At 52.0% G+C, this 16,989-nt stretch overlaps 2 protein-coding genes and 1 long non-coding RNA gene across 3 annotated transcripts; 1 reads left to right on the top strand and 2 right to left on the bottom strand.

Annotated features, from left to right (window-relative positions):
• Positions 1-1,420: 1,420 nt before the first annotated feature.
• ACADS (acyl-CoA dehydrogenase short chain) lies at positions 1,421-8,795 on the bottom strand. Its single transcript, XM_063415768.1, has 10 exons — positions 8,666-8,795; positions 8,212-8,372; positions 6,595-6,744; positions 6,323-6,434; positions 5,797-5,948; positions 5,362-5,532; positions 4,063-4,200; positions 3,702-3,797; positions 3,340-3,396; positions 1,421-2,707 (listed from the first exon to the last, which is right to left on the bottom strand). The coding sequence occupies exons 1-10, from the start codon at positions 8,718-8,720 to the stop codon at positions 2,555-2,557; spliced, it is 1,245 nt and encodes a 414-aa protein (XP_063271838.1). The 5' UTR covers positions 8,721-8,795; the 3' UTR covers positions 1,421-2,554.
• Positions 8,796-8,880: 85 nt separating this feature from the next.
• On the top strand, positions 8,881-9,343 carry LOC134560128 (uncharacterized). Its single transcript, XR_010082680.1, has 2 exons — positions 8,881-8,910; positions 8,997-9,343. It is a non-coding gene; the product is annotated as an uncharacterized LOC134560128 (long non-coding RNA).
• UNC119B (unc-119 lipid binding chaperone B) lies at positions 9,043-15,817 on the bottom strand. The gene is made up of 5 exons (XM_063415767.1): positions 15,558-15,817; positions 14,984-15,097; positions 14,357-14,468; positions 13,980-14,152; positions 9,043-13,108 (listed from the first exon to the last, which is right to left on the bottom strand). Exons 1-5 carry the CDS (start codon positions 15,763-15,765, stop codon positions 12,996-12,998), a joined length of 720 nt encoding a protein of 239 aa, XP_063271837.1. The 5' UTR covers positions 15,766-15,817; the 3' UTR covers positions 9,043-12,995.
• Between the last annotated feature and the right edge of the window lie 1,172 nt (positions 15,818-16,989).

Genomic DNA, 16,989 nt, shown 5'->3' with positions numbered 1-16,989 from the left:
GTCTAAGGTGGGGCAGGAAGTAACTCCTAGTTACTGTAACTAAGTTTCTAAGAAAGGATTCTAGTTCAGGCTCCACCTGTCCATGCCTCAAACCAGTTTCATGTACTCTTACAGCACTGTGGGGCAAAAACCACATCGTGAGAAGTGTTGCTTTTGTTCTTGAAAAGTGACTTACCTCCTTCCCCATTTGTTTCTAATTTATGTATAACCTCATTTTTCCATCTCCGCCCCAACCTTGCAGTGTTGGCTGAGTTTGTCAATTGACAGAGCATTGTGGCTTCACGTGTGAACAGACCCTTTTCTCCAGGGAGAGCCTGGCCCTGCCCACACCTGCGTTTGTGCTGAGGGCGGCTTGGTAAGAGCTTCACATTTAATGCTGCAGAACTCGTTTGTGTTTTGCCCTTTCAGCAGTTCCCTGCAACAGCCCTGAGGAGCAGACACAGAACACACAAAGTTCTCTCATCCAGCAGCAGCGAGGAGTAAGCTTGAAGTGTCTTGCTGTGGGAAGAGCCATTGCTTTGCTCTGGGAGCTCTGGGCCTTTGTGTGTAACCACGCTGTGTAACCCCAGAGCAGTGCAGTGTCACAGGGACTGAGCTCTCTCTGAACCTATTGCAGCAGGGGAAATCATGCAGAAAGCTTTTGTTTGAAAGCTTTTGCCTCCTTTGTTTTATTTTCCTACCTCAAGGTTGTAGATTCTCTCTCCTCTGTCAGCTGAGGTGGTCACAGCCACCACGGGCGGTAACAGGGCTGGTTGGATTTGGCACTGGAGAGGAGCTGCAGCAATTAGAGCTGGTAATGAGGAGAGGGGCAGTGAGCAAGCACTGACAGCACAGCAGATCTAAGAGAAGCACCTGGATGAGAGGGGAAATGGGCTGGGCAGAATTGTGACTGACTGTGCTGGCTCCCTGGGGATTCAGCTGGAGCACAGCAGAACAGAACTCTGCACTGCTGAAGTCCTCAGTCCCTGCAGCTCCCGTTGTACCTCAGTGGCTGCAAGGAGAATTTAGTGTAAAATAGAATCGCACATCTTCAGGTGCCACCATAGAAGTCAGCCTGCAGCAAAGTGGTGACACAGGCTGAAATCAAGCTTCATCCACAGAACCCCTCCATGATTTACAACACATTCAGAATCACTGGAATGGTTTCCCAGTAGGAATGCTCCTGTTGAATGCACTGCCTGCCAAGGTCTGTCAATCCTTATGCACAGGACAACAACAAGGAGAAACTCTGGGGCACTTGGGGCCCTTGCCCCAACACGCTGTTGCTCTCCAGCACCCCAGAGGGATGACTGACATCACTGAACTGGTCTCACTGGTGCATGCAGGCCCTGCTGGTTTCTGCTTCTGTGTCTCATGACTGGAAGAAATTACTCTAAATTATTTCACATCTGCATTAAAAAAAAAAGGTGAGGGAGTGGTGGTCCTTTAAAATCAGGTTTTATTTGTCTTCTCTGCTCTCTTGTGTAACAGAGTCCTGCTCTTCTTCTCTGCACACAAGTCTAAATAAAAGGCACCACAGGAAAATAACCACTTCCCTCTAGTGTACTTGTTTGGACAAGGAGGCGGACCAGACCATACAGGCTGAAGTCTTAATCCTCTCCCTCTTCTCCTGAGTTTAGAGCTTTTCCTTTGGCTGTTGACACTTCTACAGTTAACGTCTTACCAATGATCACAGATTGGGGATGTGCTGCTGCTGAGGTTTGCGTGTCATCTCTTCATTTCCTCGTTGCCCAAAACATGTAGAGATTAAAAGCTTATTACTGCCCTATCAGGCACTTCTTTTCCCGCTGATATATGTTGCAGAAGTAGATTTGGGAGCAGAGGGGTTTTTTGGTGTTGGTTTTGATTTCTTTGTTGTTTTTTTTTTTAGTCCTAAACATTGCAGCTTTGCTGTTCTCTGCTTCTATCCCTACATCCCAGGACAACCGAGTGAGCAGGTGCTGGCCTCTGCTGGCCCACATTGAGGGATTCTTTCTGATCTGTTTTCACATTACGCAGACAGCAACCACAGTTTGTGCTCAGAGCCCTCTCTGTGTGGGCTGTCCCTGCATGTCCTCCTGCTGGAAGTGAGAAGGGCCCTGCTGCAGGGGTTACCTCAGCCCTGGCTGTCCCTTTAGGAGCTCACACACCTGAACTGCACTTAAGTCTGATCTGCAGAGCACAGGGGCCGTGGCTCTCAGCACCCCTAGCTCTGGCGCTGCTTATCCAGTGCCATGTAGTGACAAATTTAGCAAAACTGGCAGTGGCTGGCAAGTGCTGTCATTGTGCCACTACCAAAATACTGTTTCCAACAGGCCAGTTCAGGAAAAGCCCCAGGCTGTCCTATGAGCACAGGCTGCCTCTTCCCTCTGCACTCACAGCCATCATTTACAAACCTCAGTCCAGCCTCTGTGCGCCAAACTTTGTCCAAAGGAGAATCAGCACATTTTAACTAGAGGGTCAGTTACTCATTGGTGATGAAACCTCCATCAATAGGCTCATTCAAGAGGGTCAAACTCCATCACTGTGCACCATTCCAAGGCACTTGGGGCAGGGTGCTGCTCCAGCAGCTCCCTCAGCCTCGGTAGGCCTTCAGCAGCTGCCCTGCGATCACCAGCCTCTGGATCTCACTGGTCCCCTCGTAGATCTCGGTGATCCGCGCGTCGCGGTAGTGCCGCTCCGCCGGCATCTCTGTCACGTAGCCCATCCCACCCAGGATCTGGATAGCCTGAAACAAAGGCAGCAGCTTGGAGAGGAACTGGGGTCAAGAAATCTGTTTTCTTAGCTCACGTGTGCACACAGCCATTTAAGAGGAATTGAGCCCACTGCAAGCATAACAGAGGGTGGCACACCTGGGGATGACTGCAGCTCATTTGTGATCATAGGAATACACAGGACTGATCTGCCTAAGAGCGATATGGATATTCCAGATGGGCACCTAATTGCTTCAGAGGTATCTGCTAGTGATCCATATTCTGAGATGCTTTTATTAAAGATGGGACACTAAACAGAGGAACAGAGGATCTCATCCACGTGCAGTGGTGATGACTCTTGGCCCCATGCTCTCTCCCACATTGCTGCTCCTTCTGAAAGCTGCCACTGCTCTAGACAGCAGCAGATAAGGCCATTTTAATGATACAGCTTCCACAGGCCAGTATAAACCTCTGCCATCTTTCTACTTCCCCACAACCTGTGAAGATGGTTGTGCTAATGAGCTTCAGCCATAGGGTTGGTTGATTGCTTGGTTGGTGTGTTTCAAATATAAATTAGTGAATTCCATCCCCCCTTCCCAAAGCATTTGCGAGACATCTGAAGTCCCTTCCCACATGCTGTATGTCAGAGTTGTCAATTGACAGTTACCTGATGAGCGATGGATGTCGCAGCTTCTGATGCAGCCAGCTTGGCCATTGCCGCTTCCTTTGGGGAAGGAAAACATCACTGAGGGTGCAGCTGCCACAAAAAGGAGTCCCTCACCTGCACCAGGAGCTGGAACGCTCACAGAGCAGCTGTGCAGAGAGACAGGCCTGACGAGGACGGCAGCTGAGAGCAGCCACCCCTCTCCCCTCAGCTACAGCTGGTGCCGCCCAGGACCTGCTGGGGAATACCCAGCAGTGCTGGCTGGGCAGGCACTGAGCACAGTGGTGCTCTGTCGAGTGGGGTTCCCTGGCCTCGAGCCTGTGTCCTGTGCTGTGGCTGCTGGACAAAAGCAGGGCTGGAAATACCTTTGTGAAGGGCTTTCCATTGTCCTTCAGCATAGCAGCTCTCCAGGTCAGCAGGCGCGCACCCTCCAAGGCCACAGCCATGTCTGCCAGCTTGAACTGCAACAACAAACACTGCCTGTGGTCCAGGGCCTCTGCCTGCACAAGGGGACAGCTGAACTCTCCCACCCCTGGGGCCATTCAAGGAAAAGGAGCCTCTGTCTCAACCATTAGTTTTAAGAGCATTTGAAAACAGAATTATCACACTGTTTATCCCCGACAGTACAAAGTGCACTGTGTGCCTGACACTGTGCCCAAGAGCACACACGGGGCTTTCCACCAGCCCCAGCCCCCTGTGGAGCTGCCCTGTGTGCCCAGCTCGTACCTGCACTGCCTGGAGCTTTGTGATGGGTGACCCAAAGGCCATTCTCTTCTCAGCATAATCCACAGCACAGTCCAGGGCTGCCTGTGCTATTCCAAGTGCCTGTGAGGCAATACCAATCCTTCCTCCATCCAGAGTTTGCTGGAAAAGACACCAAATATGTGTAAGTCATACTTGATCAAGAATAGCACATGCACATTTCTGGTGTTGCTGGAAAGCTGCTGAAGGCTTAGAATCCTCTAGCCAGAGACCTCCTTGATCCAGAATGTTCCCAGTTATGCAGGAGTGGAGAGCTGTAACAGGAACTGCCACTGCAGAGAGAAGGCCAGAGTTCAACAATAGAAGGAGAAAGGAGAGGGACTGCTTGTTAGCAGGGAGAAAAGGAGAGGGTGCAAAACAAGGGAAACAGCACATCAAGGATCTGCTCTGGAAGGGGCTGGGAAGAACTCTTCAGGCAGACCCAACTCACTCTGCAGCTGATTTTACTTTCAAAATCTGGTCAGTTTTCCTTTTTTACCCTCATTGTTAGGACACACATGTGAAAGCATTTTTCAAACTGATTAGTGACCCCAGTCAATTAGCTGACTTCACTCTAACACCTACTCTGCCCCTCTGTGCACAGGAAGAAACTGCAGCACAGGGACAAAAGGCTTCATCTTCTGAACCCTAGGCTGAAGGTCTTTAAAAAATCATGTCAGTCTGGACCTAATGGAATGGGCTCTGCTCCCGGGAGCTCAGCCTAAATGTTAGGCCAACAAAGGGTGTTTTGCGCCTCCAGAGAGAGCCACGAGTACTCTCAAAGGACTTCACTGCAGAAAACAAAGCTGTTCCCAGCTGCCTTGCTCCTCCTCAGAAATCACATGCACACCACAACTCAGCTGTCATTCACCTCCAGAAGTTGTCATGCGCCTCCAGGACAACTTTTCTCTGCCACTGTATTCACATGGGGAAATACCATGTTTTCCCTTTATCTATGGGTACAACTGGAGGAACAGAGGATTGGGAAAGAAGAAAAATTAAAATACACTGCCCCTGTTGACACAGCAGCTCAGTGCCATCAGCATTGCTCCAGCTGAGAACTGCCACAATGAAAGTGCTGTCAAAGATCTGTGTAAATTAAACATTCATCAAGCTCTGGGAATGATTCCTCCCATGTTGGCAAGAAGGGTCAACAGCTTAACATGACACAGAACAGCTTATGCAAGCAGTCCTCACTGAAGTGACTGCCTCTGGAAATGGTTTATCAAACTAAGCTTGGGACTATGGCTGAACACCCACAGCTGCTCCCCATCCCTCTCTCACCATGGCGATTTTGAAGCCCATTCCTGGCTGCCCCAGGAGGTTGGCCTTGGGTATCCGGCAGTCCTCAAATATCAGGTTGGCAGTGGAAGAGGCTCGGATTCCCAGTTTGTCTTCTTTCTTCCCCAGTGACAGCCCAGGTGTTGGCATGGGAACCAGGAATGCACTAATGCCCTGCAACAAGACCCAAACTCTTAGGAATGGTGTTTTCTTACCTTCCCACTTCCTTGGCTGTCAACAGGCTCCCTCCATTTTACATAAAAGCCACATGTATAGATAAGCAAGAGGAGGGAGGGGAGAGCTGAGACAGAACAAAACCAGCACACATCAGCCCCTCTTCTCAATGCCTGCACAGCTCTAAAAACAGAGTCCCAGCTGTGCTTCTCCCCAACTCCTTCACTCCCACCCCTTTTCCCTGACTGATACAAACTATCGAACCTTGTGCTTCAGGGATTTATCGGTAGTAGCAAACACCACTGTGGCCGAGGCATCCCAGGCATTGGTGATCCAGGCCTTGGTGCCGTTCAGAACCCACTCGTCCCCATCCAGGCGTGCCACGGTGGAGGCTGCCCCTGCATCGCTGCCGTTTCCTGAGCAAAGCAGCAGCAATCAAACCTCAGGTGATTCGGGACACACTGGGGGCAAACCCACCTCCCACCTGCACCCCATCAGCTCATGGTACCTCTTGGACTGTGGCCACTGTCACCACTGTCCCTCCCACAGGACAGGGAAAGGCCCACGTGTGCTCTACTCACACAGGGAAGGAGTATTTTCAGCAGGGACCACAGGATGGCAGTTCATCCTTTGGGTACAGAGACTTCACCCACACAGAACTGCTATAAACCACCCTTCCACAAACTGTTCCAGTTTCAAAGACCAAAAGTCCATCCCAAACCTGACCAAGGAAAGAAGCTACATCACAAGGAAAGAAGCTTTGCAACAGGGACGGTAACAGTCACATCACCTGGTTCACTGAGGGCAAAACATCCAATTTTCTCTCCACTGGTGAAAGGAGCGATCCACTGGTGCTTCTGCTCTTCAGAGCCAAACTTGAGTATTGGCCCTAAATACAGGGACTTTAAGAATTTAGTGTTGTTAGTGCCTCTTGAAGGTACAACCAATCGAGTACTCCCTACTGTGCTCTCCAACACACCAGAACCCTCCAGAGGAACAGCTCCACTTCTCCCAAACAGCCCCTGCCACGCCCACCCGCACCTCAGGCCCGCCCTCGCTCACGTTGTTGACGCTGACGATGACGCCGGTGGAAGCGCAGCCCCTGCTGATCTCCTCCACAGCGATGGAATAGGCCAGGTAGTCGAGGCCTGCTCCTTTGTACTTCTCTGGCACGTCCATCGCCAGGAGCCCCAGGCCACCCATCTTCTTCACCTGCAGGCGGGGAGTGGACAGGTCACGGCCCCTGCACCACCGTGTGCCAGCAAACACAGACACGTGGAGACAAGAGGCGTCAGGAGAGGGCTGCACCCAGAGGAAAAGATCCACCCAACTCCTGGTGAAATGGGAATCTGAACTGGTAAGTGTCCCCAGATCCCAGTGACTTCAGCAGGAGCTGCACACAGTCACTGTTGTTCAGGCTCTTGCTTGTTTAAGGAGCTCTCTCCAGTACCGGGAAGGGAGGAGCCTTCTGAAGGTGCCACAGGGAGACAGAACTCCACAGCATTTCCTTAGCCTCCCACCAAAGCTCTACCCTTGCATGTCCCCTGTCAATGGAAACAGGAAATCTAGCTGATAAAAATCATCAGAACTTTACCTTTGAGTCTGCTGAGGCTTCAGCCTAGGACTGCACAAGGGAAGAATTTTACAGAATGAATGACTACAGAAAACAGTGGTGCAAGGTGATTTTTTCATTCCCAGTATAGCCAGATCTTACTTCTCAGAGAATTTTTTTGTTAGTTACATTGCAATCTACCCCAAGTTCCCCAGATAAACCCCTTGCTTTGCAACCATAAGCCTCTGCTTGCTTTTAGAGGAACCGGGGAGAATTTTAAATACATAATTTCCCTCCTATGTGGGCAGCCAAAACACCAATCCTCCACATTAAATCCAGAAGATGAACAAGACAGCCACTGATTCTAGGTATGTTGCTTCATCTTATTAAACACTTGTTTGCATTTCGAATTTTCCCATATACATTCAAGTCAAAAGACTCAGAACCAAATGTAAAATTCTCAGATGAGAACAGTAAAGTTATTTTCTTCCTTAGGGTAAGTGCAACTTTCCTGGCTACCATCTTTATACCTTACTAGAAAGAGGAATGTGCCTCTTTCTTACTAGAAAGAAGAACTCTTATGCCTCTGACAGTGTTGCCTGGCTATTGTAACGGGATCTATTTTGCTGGAACTTTGTATTTCACTGCTTAACATACACACTGGTGTGTCTTTCCACAAGAGAAATCACTGATTTGGCTGGAATTTCAATTTATTCACAGCCCCAGATGATGAGCAGCATGTACCTCCTCATCATTTTTCCCACCATCTGAAATGCATTCACATCATCTATGCTTCCTCACCATAAACCATTATGTGCAGTCTTTAGAAGTATTTAATTTTATAAATCAATTTTATAATTTGTATTTCGGGTTCACACGTAAGTCAGTAAGAGAACTAAAAACTCAGTGGTACTAAAGCCAGATACGGAGAAACACAAGTAAAGGTGAGGAGCTCGAAATGTCCTGTGGGAATTACAATATCCATATTCAGAGCAAGGAGTTGGGCCAAAGTTCAATTTTCTGTTAGACCGGAGCTGGATGTACATTTTTGTCTCGGCCCGAGTGGTCCTGCCCCAGAGCAGCAGGACGGGGGTCCGTGCCTGTGCCATCCCAACCCTCGCACCCACCTGCTCGGCCGGGAAGCGGTGCTCCCTGTCCAGCTGCGCTGCCAGCGGCATCAGCTCCTTCTCCGCGAAGTCCCGGACCGTCTGCCGCAGCATCTGGTGTGTCTCGGGCAGCTCCGCGCTCTGGTACACGGTGTGCAGCCGGCGGCACCGCAGGGCCAGCGCTGGAAGCGGGGAGGGGCTCAGCGCCGCCGCTGCCCTTCACAGCGGCCCAGGGGTGGGAGCCGGCCCGTGAGGGGCTCGGAGCGCCCCCGCCCCGGGACACCTTCCCCGGCCCCGCGGCCCGGCTGAAGGGCGGCGCCACTCCCGCGCCTCAGGGCGCTCGCCTCAGGCCGGCCCCGAAGGGCACTGGGACGCCGCCTCCCGCGCAGGCCACGACCCCTTCCCGCCCCTCCCGCGTGCCCCGCAGCCCCCCCGAGCAGCCGCCGCGGAGCGAAGCCGGTCCCGCCGCCCTCACCCCTGGGGGCTCCGCCGCAGCGGGACGCGGCCGCCGCCATCGCCGCCGCCGCCATCGCTCCTCCTGAGGGAGCGCGGCGCGCACGCGCCGCCCCCTGGCGGCCCCGCCCCGCCCCTGCAGGGCCCGTGCTGCGAGAGAGGAACGGAGAGGTTCGGAGAGGGTCGGAGAGAGGTTCGGAGAGGTTCGGAGAGAGGTTCGGAGAGGGTCGGAGAGGTTCGGAGAGGGTCGGAGAGAGGTTCGGAGAGGTTCGGAGAGAGGTTCGGAGAGGGTCGGAGAGAGGTTCGGAGAGGGTCGGAGAGAGGTTCGGAGAGGGTCGGAGAGGGTCGGAGAGAGGTTCGGAGAGGTTCGGAGAGGAACGGAGAAGGGCGGAGGAGAGGAACGGAGAGGAAGGTCCTTTATTCCTACTGCTGGTGACAAAACCACGGGGGTACAAACACAGCGGCACCGCGGCGACACCCCGGCCACCGGGACAGCCCCGCGGCACTGCCACGGCCACGGGAGCAGGGTCCGAAGGGGACGGCACAGAGGAGTCCGTGTGCCAGCAACCCCAAGGCCACACTGTGAGAGATATAAATACATGTCCTGTAACAGCACTGGGATCCAGGCAGGCAGAGAGGGCGTTTGCTGGTGTTCATTTTCCTGCTGCTGCAGAGGAAGAGGTGCTCACTCCGCCAGGCTGCCACCACTCAGCCTCGTCCCCGGCAAGGACACGAGATTGGCAGTGTTTATGTCCGAGGGTCACACCCAACAGCGAGCCAGGCTCGGGGGTAGCACAAAGCAGCTCCATGTCACAGGACAGCAGGGCAGAAGACTGGGAAACAGCTGAAGACGATGTGATGAAACACAGAGCTGAGAAGAGTTGCTACATTTGGACCTTACTGCTTCACCACCACCTTCCTCCTTCATTTCTGATTACTAAACACTTGTTTTATTCTTCCCGAACCCTCAGATAATGGAACAAGCATCCCCAAGCACCAGAGAAGAGGCTGCTGCTTCTCTGCAACAAGAGACATTGAAAATCCTCAAGTACACACACAAAGGAAGACATTTCCTACCAAAAACAGGACAAGGACAGAAGTACCCAGTCCATACAACGAGAGATGACCTTCCTTCACAAGGTGCAGTATGAATTCCACACTCAAGGTATGAAAATAGAACTCCAGGAAGTTTGCTGGCATGGATCCAAAGCCTTTGCCTCAAAAATGGGGAAAAGAGGCCCTGGTACTAAGAGAACAAATACTGGAAAAAACATACTATGAGATTGTGGGTTTGGTCCCTTTCTTTTTGAAGTTTTGAGCAGAAACTCAAATATGGTCCCAACTTTTTTCTTTATCCAACTCAGCACACAACCTGAGAGAAGCAGTCTTTGATACCTTTTCCCTTGCTCAAACTCCAGCTGACACTGAAAGCATCTCCTGTGCCTGCAGCACCAAGCTAGGACTGACCATCCACCTGCCAAGGATGTGATCCCGGTGGAATTTCTGCCAAGCTCACTGGCATGAGTAGCTTTGACCCATCATTAAAACACCGGAGCACACGCTCCAGAAGGAAACTGCTCTGCTAAACCATGTTTACCAAAGACATCATCCCTGCCACAAAGAAAAGAGGCTTTATAGAAAGTACCTAAGAGAAAATGAATCCTAGGGAAGCTACTAAAGTAGGGACAGGAGTTTGGAAATCCCTGTTTCCAATTTTCTGGATTACAATAAAGTTTTTCAGTGCCGGGTTGCCCTCTTGTAGGGACTTTCTTTTTCCTGCAGCATGCTTTTAGGGCAAAGACCTTCTGATTTGGCAAAGCAAACCAACTCAGCAAAAACCGCAGGGTGCTCCTGCTGCCCGCGAGTCTCCCGGTTTTCCTCCAGTTCTCCCTTTTATTGCTGAATAAAACACATTCACCAGTGTGACAGCAACCGCCTCAGTGCCGTTTCCTCGTCTCCTGATGGCCAAGGACAGGAATTCCCGTTTCCTACCGGGACCCAGCACGGGCAGCGCGCTCCCGCCGCCAGCAGCCGCTAGATGGCGCGCGCCCCGTGCGCGCCCCCACGGCCCGTGCGCGCCCCCGCCGGGGCCCGCCCGCCTCTGAGGAGCCTTACAGGGACAAGAGTGACAGATGGGACTCGTCACACCCGTAAGGAAAGCGAGAGGTTGCTTCATGTAGAAAGTGTGATAAAAGTAACGTTTAAAGGCACCTGGGTTTACACCATATACAAAATTCAGCTCAATCTGCTAAAATTTGCCAAGGGAATAACTAGTAGGCTCTTCAGACGCTATTTCAGAACACTTCAGGATGAAAAGCACACTTGCAGGCAGCTCTGCCTTGTGGTGAGTAACTGAGAGCAAAGCAAATGCTTCCCACCTCAGAGGCACAGCATGAGGGCTGCTGAAGGTGTTCACTGCAAGAGGCATCTCGAGCTCCACCTCAACAGCAGCTTTAACTAATCCTGGAGATCCTAAACGAGATTGCATTAGTGCCTGTGGAGATGCTGGAGGGGATCGATGGTGGCAGAACTGTTCATCTTTCCATCAGGCAGACCTCGCCCCTCCACATTCCCAAGACATTTGTTGTGGTTGTTCATGATTAATGCTCCACCCAGAGCAGGTCATTTGTTGTGGTTAATCATAATTAAATATCTTCCTAAGAGCTGGAGATTCTTTCATGGCTGCTACCCCACACACTTTCACTGCTTACTCTGATGCCAGCTGGTGTTCCACGCCAAAGTTGCTTTCACTAATCTGGAAGCAAAGGCAGTGGTTTCCTACTGCTGTCTATGCATTAACAGGCTCTAGGCTCTGATGTCCACCCCACTCAATCCTGCTAAAGCACAAACTACGCTGAATCCCTCTTCACACAACAGGTAAACATCCAAGAGTTAGGTTTAAGTGTCTCAAGAACAAATGGAACTCCTATTAGGGAAGGTCTCCAGTCTAGACACAACCTAACTCCCCTAACCAGAGACAGAAAAAGTACCAGTCTCGAGAGCCAGCAAATCTGGCAAAAAAGGGTTTTGATAGCTGAGATTTTGCACAGTTGGGAGCTGGGCCCCAGCACAGCTACTGGCAAGACACAGGTCCTCCTCTCCCCACTGCTGATGCTATCTCCCACTGCCAGATCGCAAACACAGCTGTGGAACCAACCTTGGCAGCTGACTTCCTAAACCATAAATAAGCAGCTGAGCCAGCAGAGCAGTGATGGGAACAATGAAAGAGAGAACCACGCACATTCTCACTTTCCAAGGATCCCACTCCGTAACACTGAGTGATCTGACCTGGGAGGCTTTTAGCTACTAATATCTCCACTGTAACAAAGAAAATGAGCTGGTGCTGCTCACAGCAACTCTGACAGACCAGTCAGGTTTACAAGTATAGACTGAAGCCTCGGAAGCTCTGCTTCCTACTCATTTTTCAAGTGATTTTCCACATTCTCCTTTTTTCCCTAAGCCCCACTAGAGTGACACCTCCACCCCAGTCAGGCTGACAATGTGCTGTCCACCTAAAAAGCAATACATTCTGTAGCAAGGCTCAAAATTCCTACAAAGTAAAGAAGGGGAAATGGTAAATATAGTGAGATTAACTTCAGCTCTAAGGTTGATCTCTGCGCTCCAAAATTCAACAGTTAGCTCACAAAAGCTCAAACACAAATGCTATCAGAGCGATAGCCCCCTTTTTCCCCTATATCCTATCTCTAGTGAAATCTCTGCAAAACAGAGATTAAATGTTCTTAGGGGCAGCTTAGGCCCCCAGAGGCAGATGGAATATTCCTGCACTGCTTAGAAGCTGAATTAGTCTCTTTCCCACTGAAGAATATTGGGATGCACCCTAAAAAACAAACAATGTCAGCCATGCCACAAACAAAACCACTGCCACTGAAGAGATGACCTAACCAACTGAACAAAAGATCTGCTCTTCAAGCATAACTGGCTACTTGAAGGGGTTAAGATTTTCCTGCTAAGAAATAGTTTAACACAAACAATCTGACCTGTTGAAAAAGGATATTGACCCAAGAGGTGAAACATCAGAAACACTAAAGGTGCAACCTAACTAGAAAGACCAAGAGCAAGAATCATCTAAGAGTGCCTCTGATCACTGACCTAACCAAGGTTATCAGAAGATAGCCAGGAACAGAGAAGGAGAGGCAGGATACACTGAGTGTCAGATAGAGAGGTGTTGCAGGGAGATTTCCTTTCAGGAGCCGTCCTTTGCTTCATGTTCTCAGCCTCATGCGCAGAGGAAAAGTTTGGCAAGGAGCCTTGGTGCACGAGACAGCAACTCCAGTCCACTCCTGCACATCTGGAATGGTTAAGGGCATCACAGCATCCAGCAGACACAATGACTACTGTCCTCCATTGTAGGCATAGTCGGCCTTGTTGTGCATAATCAACTTGTTGTCCACAAAGTAAAAGCTGTCCGAGCGTGTCTCATACGGGTTCTCAACCATCAGGCGGACTGTGAAAGAGAAAGCTCCATTACATTCAACAGCCAGCCACAGTCAGCTTTAAAAGGACTCTGCCACTCCACTGGATTTACCAGGCTGATGCTCTGCCCTTCCCAAGGAAGAGAAGCAAACTGCTCTGCTGAACACACTTCAATGGCTGCAGCCTGCCCTTTCCTTTCTTCCTATTCACAGGACAAAGGCTGTCAAAAGCAAACAGAGGGGGGAATCGAGTAACCTCACTCAAAATAACCTTAGAAACTGCCACAGCCATGAATGGAGCCAAGCAGCCATCCCGTCGATAAGCAGGAGCTCATTTGTGGCACTCCCCACACGAACACAGGCGGGATGAAAACCCCAAACCTACCCCACAGGCAGGCAGCCCCAGAAGGGCCCTGTGCCTCTGCTCTATCCACCCCCTGAGGTAAAATATACCCTGTGCAATCTTGTATTTACAGAGATCTTAGCAGGCTTAAAAACAGACCTCAGGGAGAGCCAGTTCTGTTCCAAAGCAGGAGGCTCTAGCCCTAACAAGCAAGTGCAGAAAACAGATGGGTAGCTATAAAAAACCCCCTTTATTCGGTGTTTTGTTTTCTTCTCAGCTACACTACGAGGCATCAGGCACGTCAGCCCTGTGACTCTGATCAGTTCTTGCAGCCTGTGACTTAGCAAAGGTTGTTTTAGGCTTTCACTTTCAAAGGAAAGTGACTCTGCAGCACAAATCTCTAATTCAGACAAGATTACACACTGCTAAACTGGGAACCTGTATTTGTTTGTTTCTGTCCCCTCAATCCCAGTCACAACTTCTTCAACAAGTAGAGGGAGAGAATGAGCAGATGCACACACAAACAAAACACCATTCAGTGTGGAAAAGGAGGTACTTACTAAGGTCTTCTGAAAGCTGAGGGAATTCATAAATGTGTTCACATGTGTTCCTGCTGCTGGGGATGCAGAAGCCAAAATCAAAATCAAAGTTCTTCAGCAAGCGATCTCGGAAGTAATGTCTCTCAATCATTCGGAAGTTTGACACTGGCTTTTCTCCCACTGTGAATTCCACTCTGTATGGAAGAATCAGGAAAGAAACTGCTGTTGGGAAGAACAGAGCCTTGGGCATGAGGCTACAGAGGCATTCTATACAGAGAGTTTGACATTTGTAGTCTAAGACAGGCTCTCCTGAGTCTCCAACCCGGTTTTGTTATAAACTGTCAAGTAACACTTTGTAAACATCCAATTCTCCCTTCTTTCCACAAACTCATACTCACGTTGCACCAACAGTCCGAAGGCGCAGGAATGCTGGGGTGAACTGGTACCGAACAAAGCGACCTGCACTCGCGTCCAGCTCACTGCTGTCATCCTCATCCTCCTCACTGTGCTCTGCAAAACGCACCAGCCGGGAGTTACTCTGCTCGTAGTGTACACCTGAGATGATACTGGCTACTGGGTGTATCAGGACAAGCTGCCTACTGCTTAGGTACTGAATGTAAACTCATTTAATAATTGGTCTGAGACTTATAGCGGCACCAAGTAAAAGAGAAAGGACTTGCCATGACAGCTGGCCCAGCCTTGGTGGCTCCAGAACTAGAGCCACCCCTCCCTCAATCTCACAGGATATCCCCCCTCACAATTGCCAGTGCAAATGAATTACTCTCTATTACAACCAGCCCAAAAAAAGGAAGATTGCCAGTCAGTAGTTCTCTCCCATCCAACAACAATCACATTTTTATCACAAGTTTCTCAGCAGAGATAAACTCAGCCCTATGTTTAAAGGAGAGGAATTTAGTCCTCAGGACATCTACCAAAGGACCCTTCTGCTCAGTTTGCATGGGTCGTGCGTGGCAACCTCTCAGCTCTTTGAGTCTCTCTATCCTTGCAAAGTCTGCATGCTGTACCTGAAGCAGATGGCTTAGCAATTTCAAATAGTACTGTTCCAGTTTCAAGGTCCCGGATCTTAAACCTGGTGAAGTCAATGTTGTAAATGTTGTCCTCAGGTTTGCATAAATAATCTAAAAGAGAGAGAAAAAAGATATATAGTAACATTTCAAAGCACCAGTGACCACTTACCAAATCAATTTCCTTTTTGTTAGCCCCAGCCCGATAAGATATGTACTGCTCGTTGTTTTGCAGAAGCTTCATGAAAGCGGGACAAAATTAAGGATGTGAGAAACAAAGGCATGGTAGGTGCCAGGTAGCAGAGCACGAAAGGGATGCGATAGGGACAGAAAAGCAGAGATCAGCAGCCCAGAGGAAAAACAAAAAAAGAAAAAGCCTCAAACAAATCAAAACCCACAAACAACACAAAAGCCCTCAAACTTTCTGGAAGTTGTCCGGGAGCTGCGGGCGGGCGCACCCCGAGCCGCCGCGTTCTCCGCCGGCAGCGCCGGGCCGGGCCCCGCCGCTCCCCACGCCAAAGGCCCGGCCCGGCCGGCAGAGCCCCCGCCACCCCCGGGACCGGCCCGCACTCACTCTCCGTCACCCGGCACAGCCCCAGGACGTGCTCGGGCCGGACGGTCTCCAGCGCCAGCAACTCAGACTCGGTCCAGGGCTGCCGTGGCGGCGCTTCGGCCGATCCGCGGCGGCCCCGCAGGCGGCTGAGCGGCCCCGCGGAGCCCGGCGGCAGCTTCTTGTCCGGCCCCGGCGCCGCCGCCGCCGCCCGCGCCCTGGAGCCGCTCATGGCCGATGCCAAGATGGCCGCCGCCCGCCTCGGTAGCTATGGGAGCGCGGGGCGGGGCGGGGGGCCGTTGCCTGGCAACGCCGCGCCCGAAGCTCAGCAGAGCCCGCCCCGGTCGCGCCCGGATGGGTGACCCGAGACCCCTCACGGGCACCGCCGGCGCGGCAGCCGCTGCCTCCAGCCGGGGACGCAGCGGGACAGGCCGCTGGGAAAGCTGAGTTACCGCAGGGAAAACAACACCGGGATCCAACAGAACCGGCCGCACTCCCGCTGCCCCCGGCCGGCTGCCAGCCCGCGCCCCGCTCCCGCCGCACCGCCCGGGGAGCCGGGGGTCCCCCCTCGCTGGCCACCCGGGCTCCCGGTTCCGAAGGCACGGGCTGAACCGCAGCGCAGGCGGTGACACGGAGAGCAGGTATTCCCCGACAGCCCGGCTCTGTTCAGGGGACGGTGGCAAGCGCTTTTCGGAGAGCGTCAGCAAGAGGATGCCATGGAGGGCTGACCCCGCTCCTGCCCGGGGCACACCCCGGGGAGCGGGACAGCGCCAGCGCCGTGTGGCCCCGGTCACTCAGTTCCGTGACCGCACACCGGGGGTGGCAGTGGCAGACATCGCACGAGTGTCCCCAGCCTGATGGGAGGAACTGGGGAGGTCCCACTCGGAGGGACCCACAGGAGCAACACACGGAGGAAAGAATGTGTTTCTTCCCAAAGAGGGGCAGCCCTCCAGCCCGCAGCGGGCACGCAAGAGCTGCCAAGAGTCACCTCCAGCCCTCTGGGGAACTCGGGCAAGAACAACAAACATCTGCACCCTCTTTTCCGACTCTAGCCAGCACTGAACAAGCTCATCATGACCGGAAGCAGATTTTGAGCAGTGGTTTGTGACGCTTGCTGTGGCTTGTGAGCTGCACGCTCCTGCTACTGCCAGCCAGATGTTACTCCAAAAAAACCTGCCCGCACCAGAGCTCCTAAATCCTCCTCGCTGCGTGGGCTTGGCGCCTCCATCCTGTGCCCGAAGGAAGGACAGACCCAGGCCTTCTGGAAAAGCACCTTCTCTGCATGGGACCAGGGTCCCTTGTCCCCAGGAGCAGGCACCCAGAGGACAAGGCTGCTGCTTTCTCTCTGCTCCAGCTCCAGCCCCATCCGCCTCTGACACGGTCTCAAGCTGAAAGCGGGGCGCTTACAAAGCCCCAGAAGGCAGATTACATCTCCCTGGTGCTCCGGCTCTGAGCA

This window comes from Prinia subflava, chromosome 19 (genome assembly GCF_021018805.1).
Source record: "Prinia subflava isolate CZ2003 ecotype Zambia chromosome 19, Cam_Psub_1.2, whole genome shotgun sequence".
Classification (NCBI taxonomy): Eukaryota; Metazoa; Chordata; class Aves; order Passeriformes; family Cisticolidae; genus Prinia; species Prinia subflava.
Note: the sequence above shows the minus strand (reverse complement) of the source record. Positions and strands in the feature narration are given on the sequence as shown.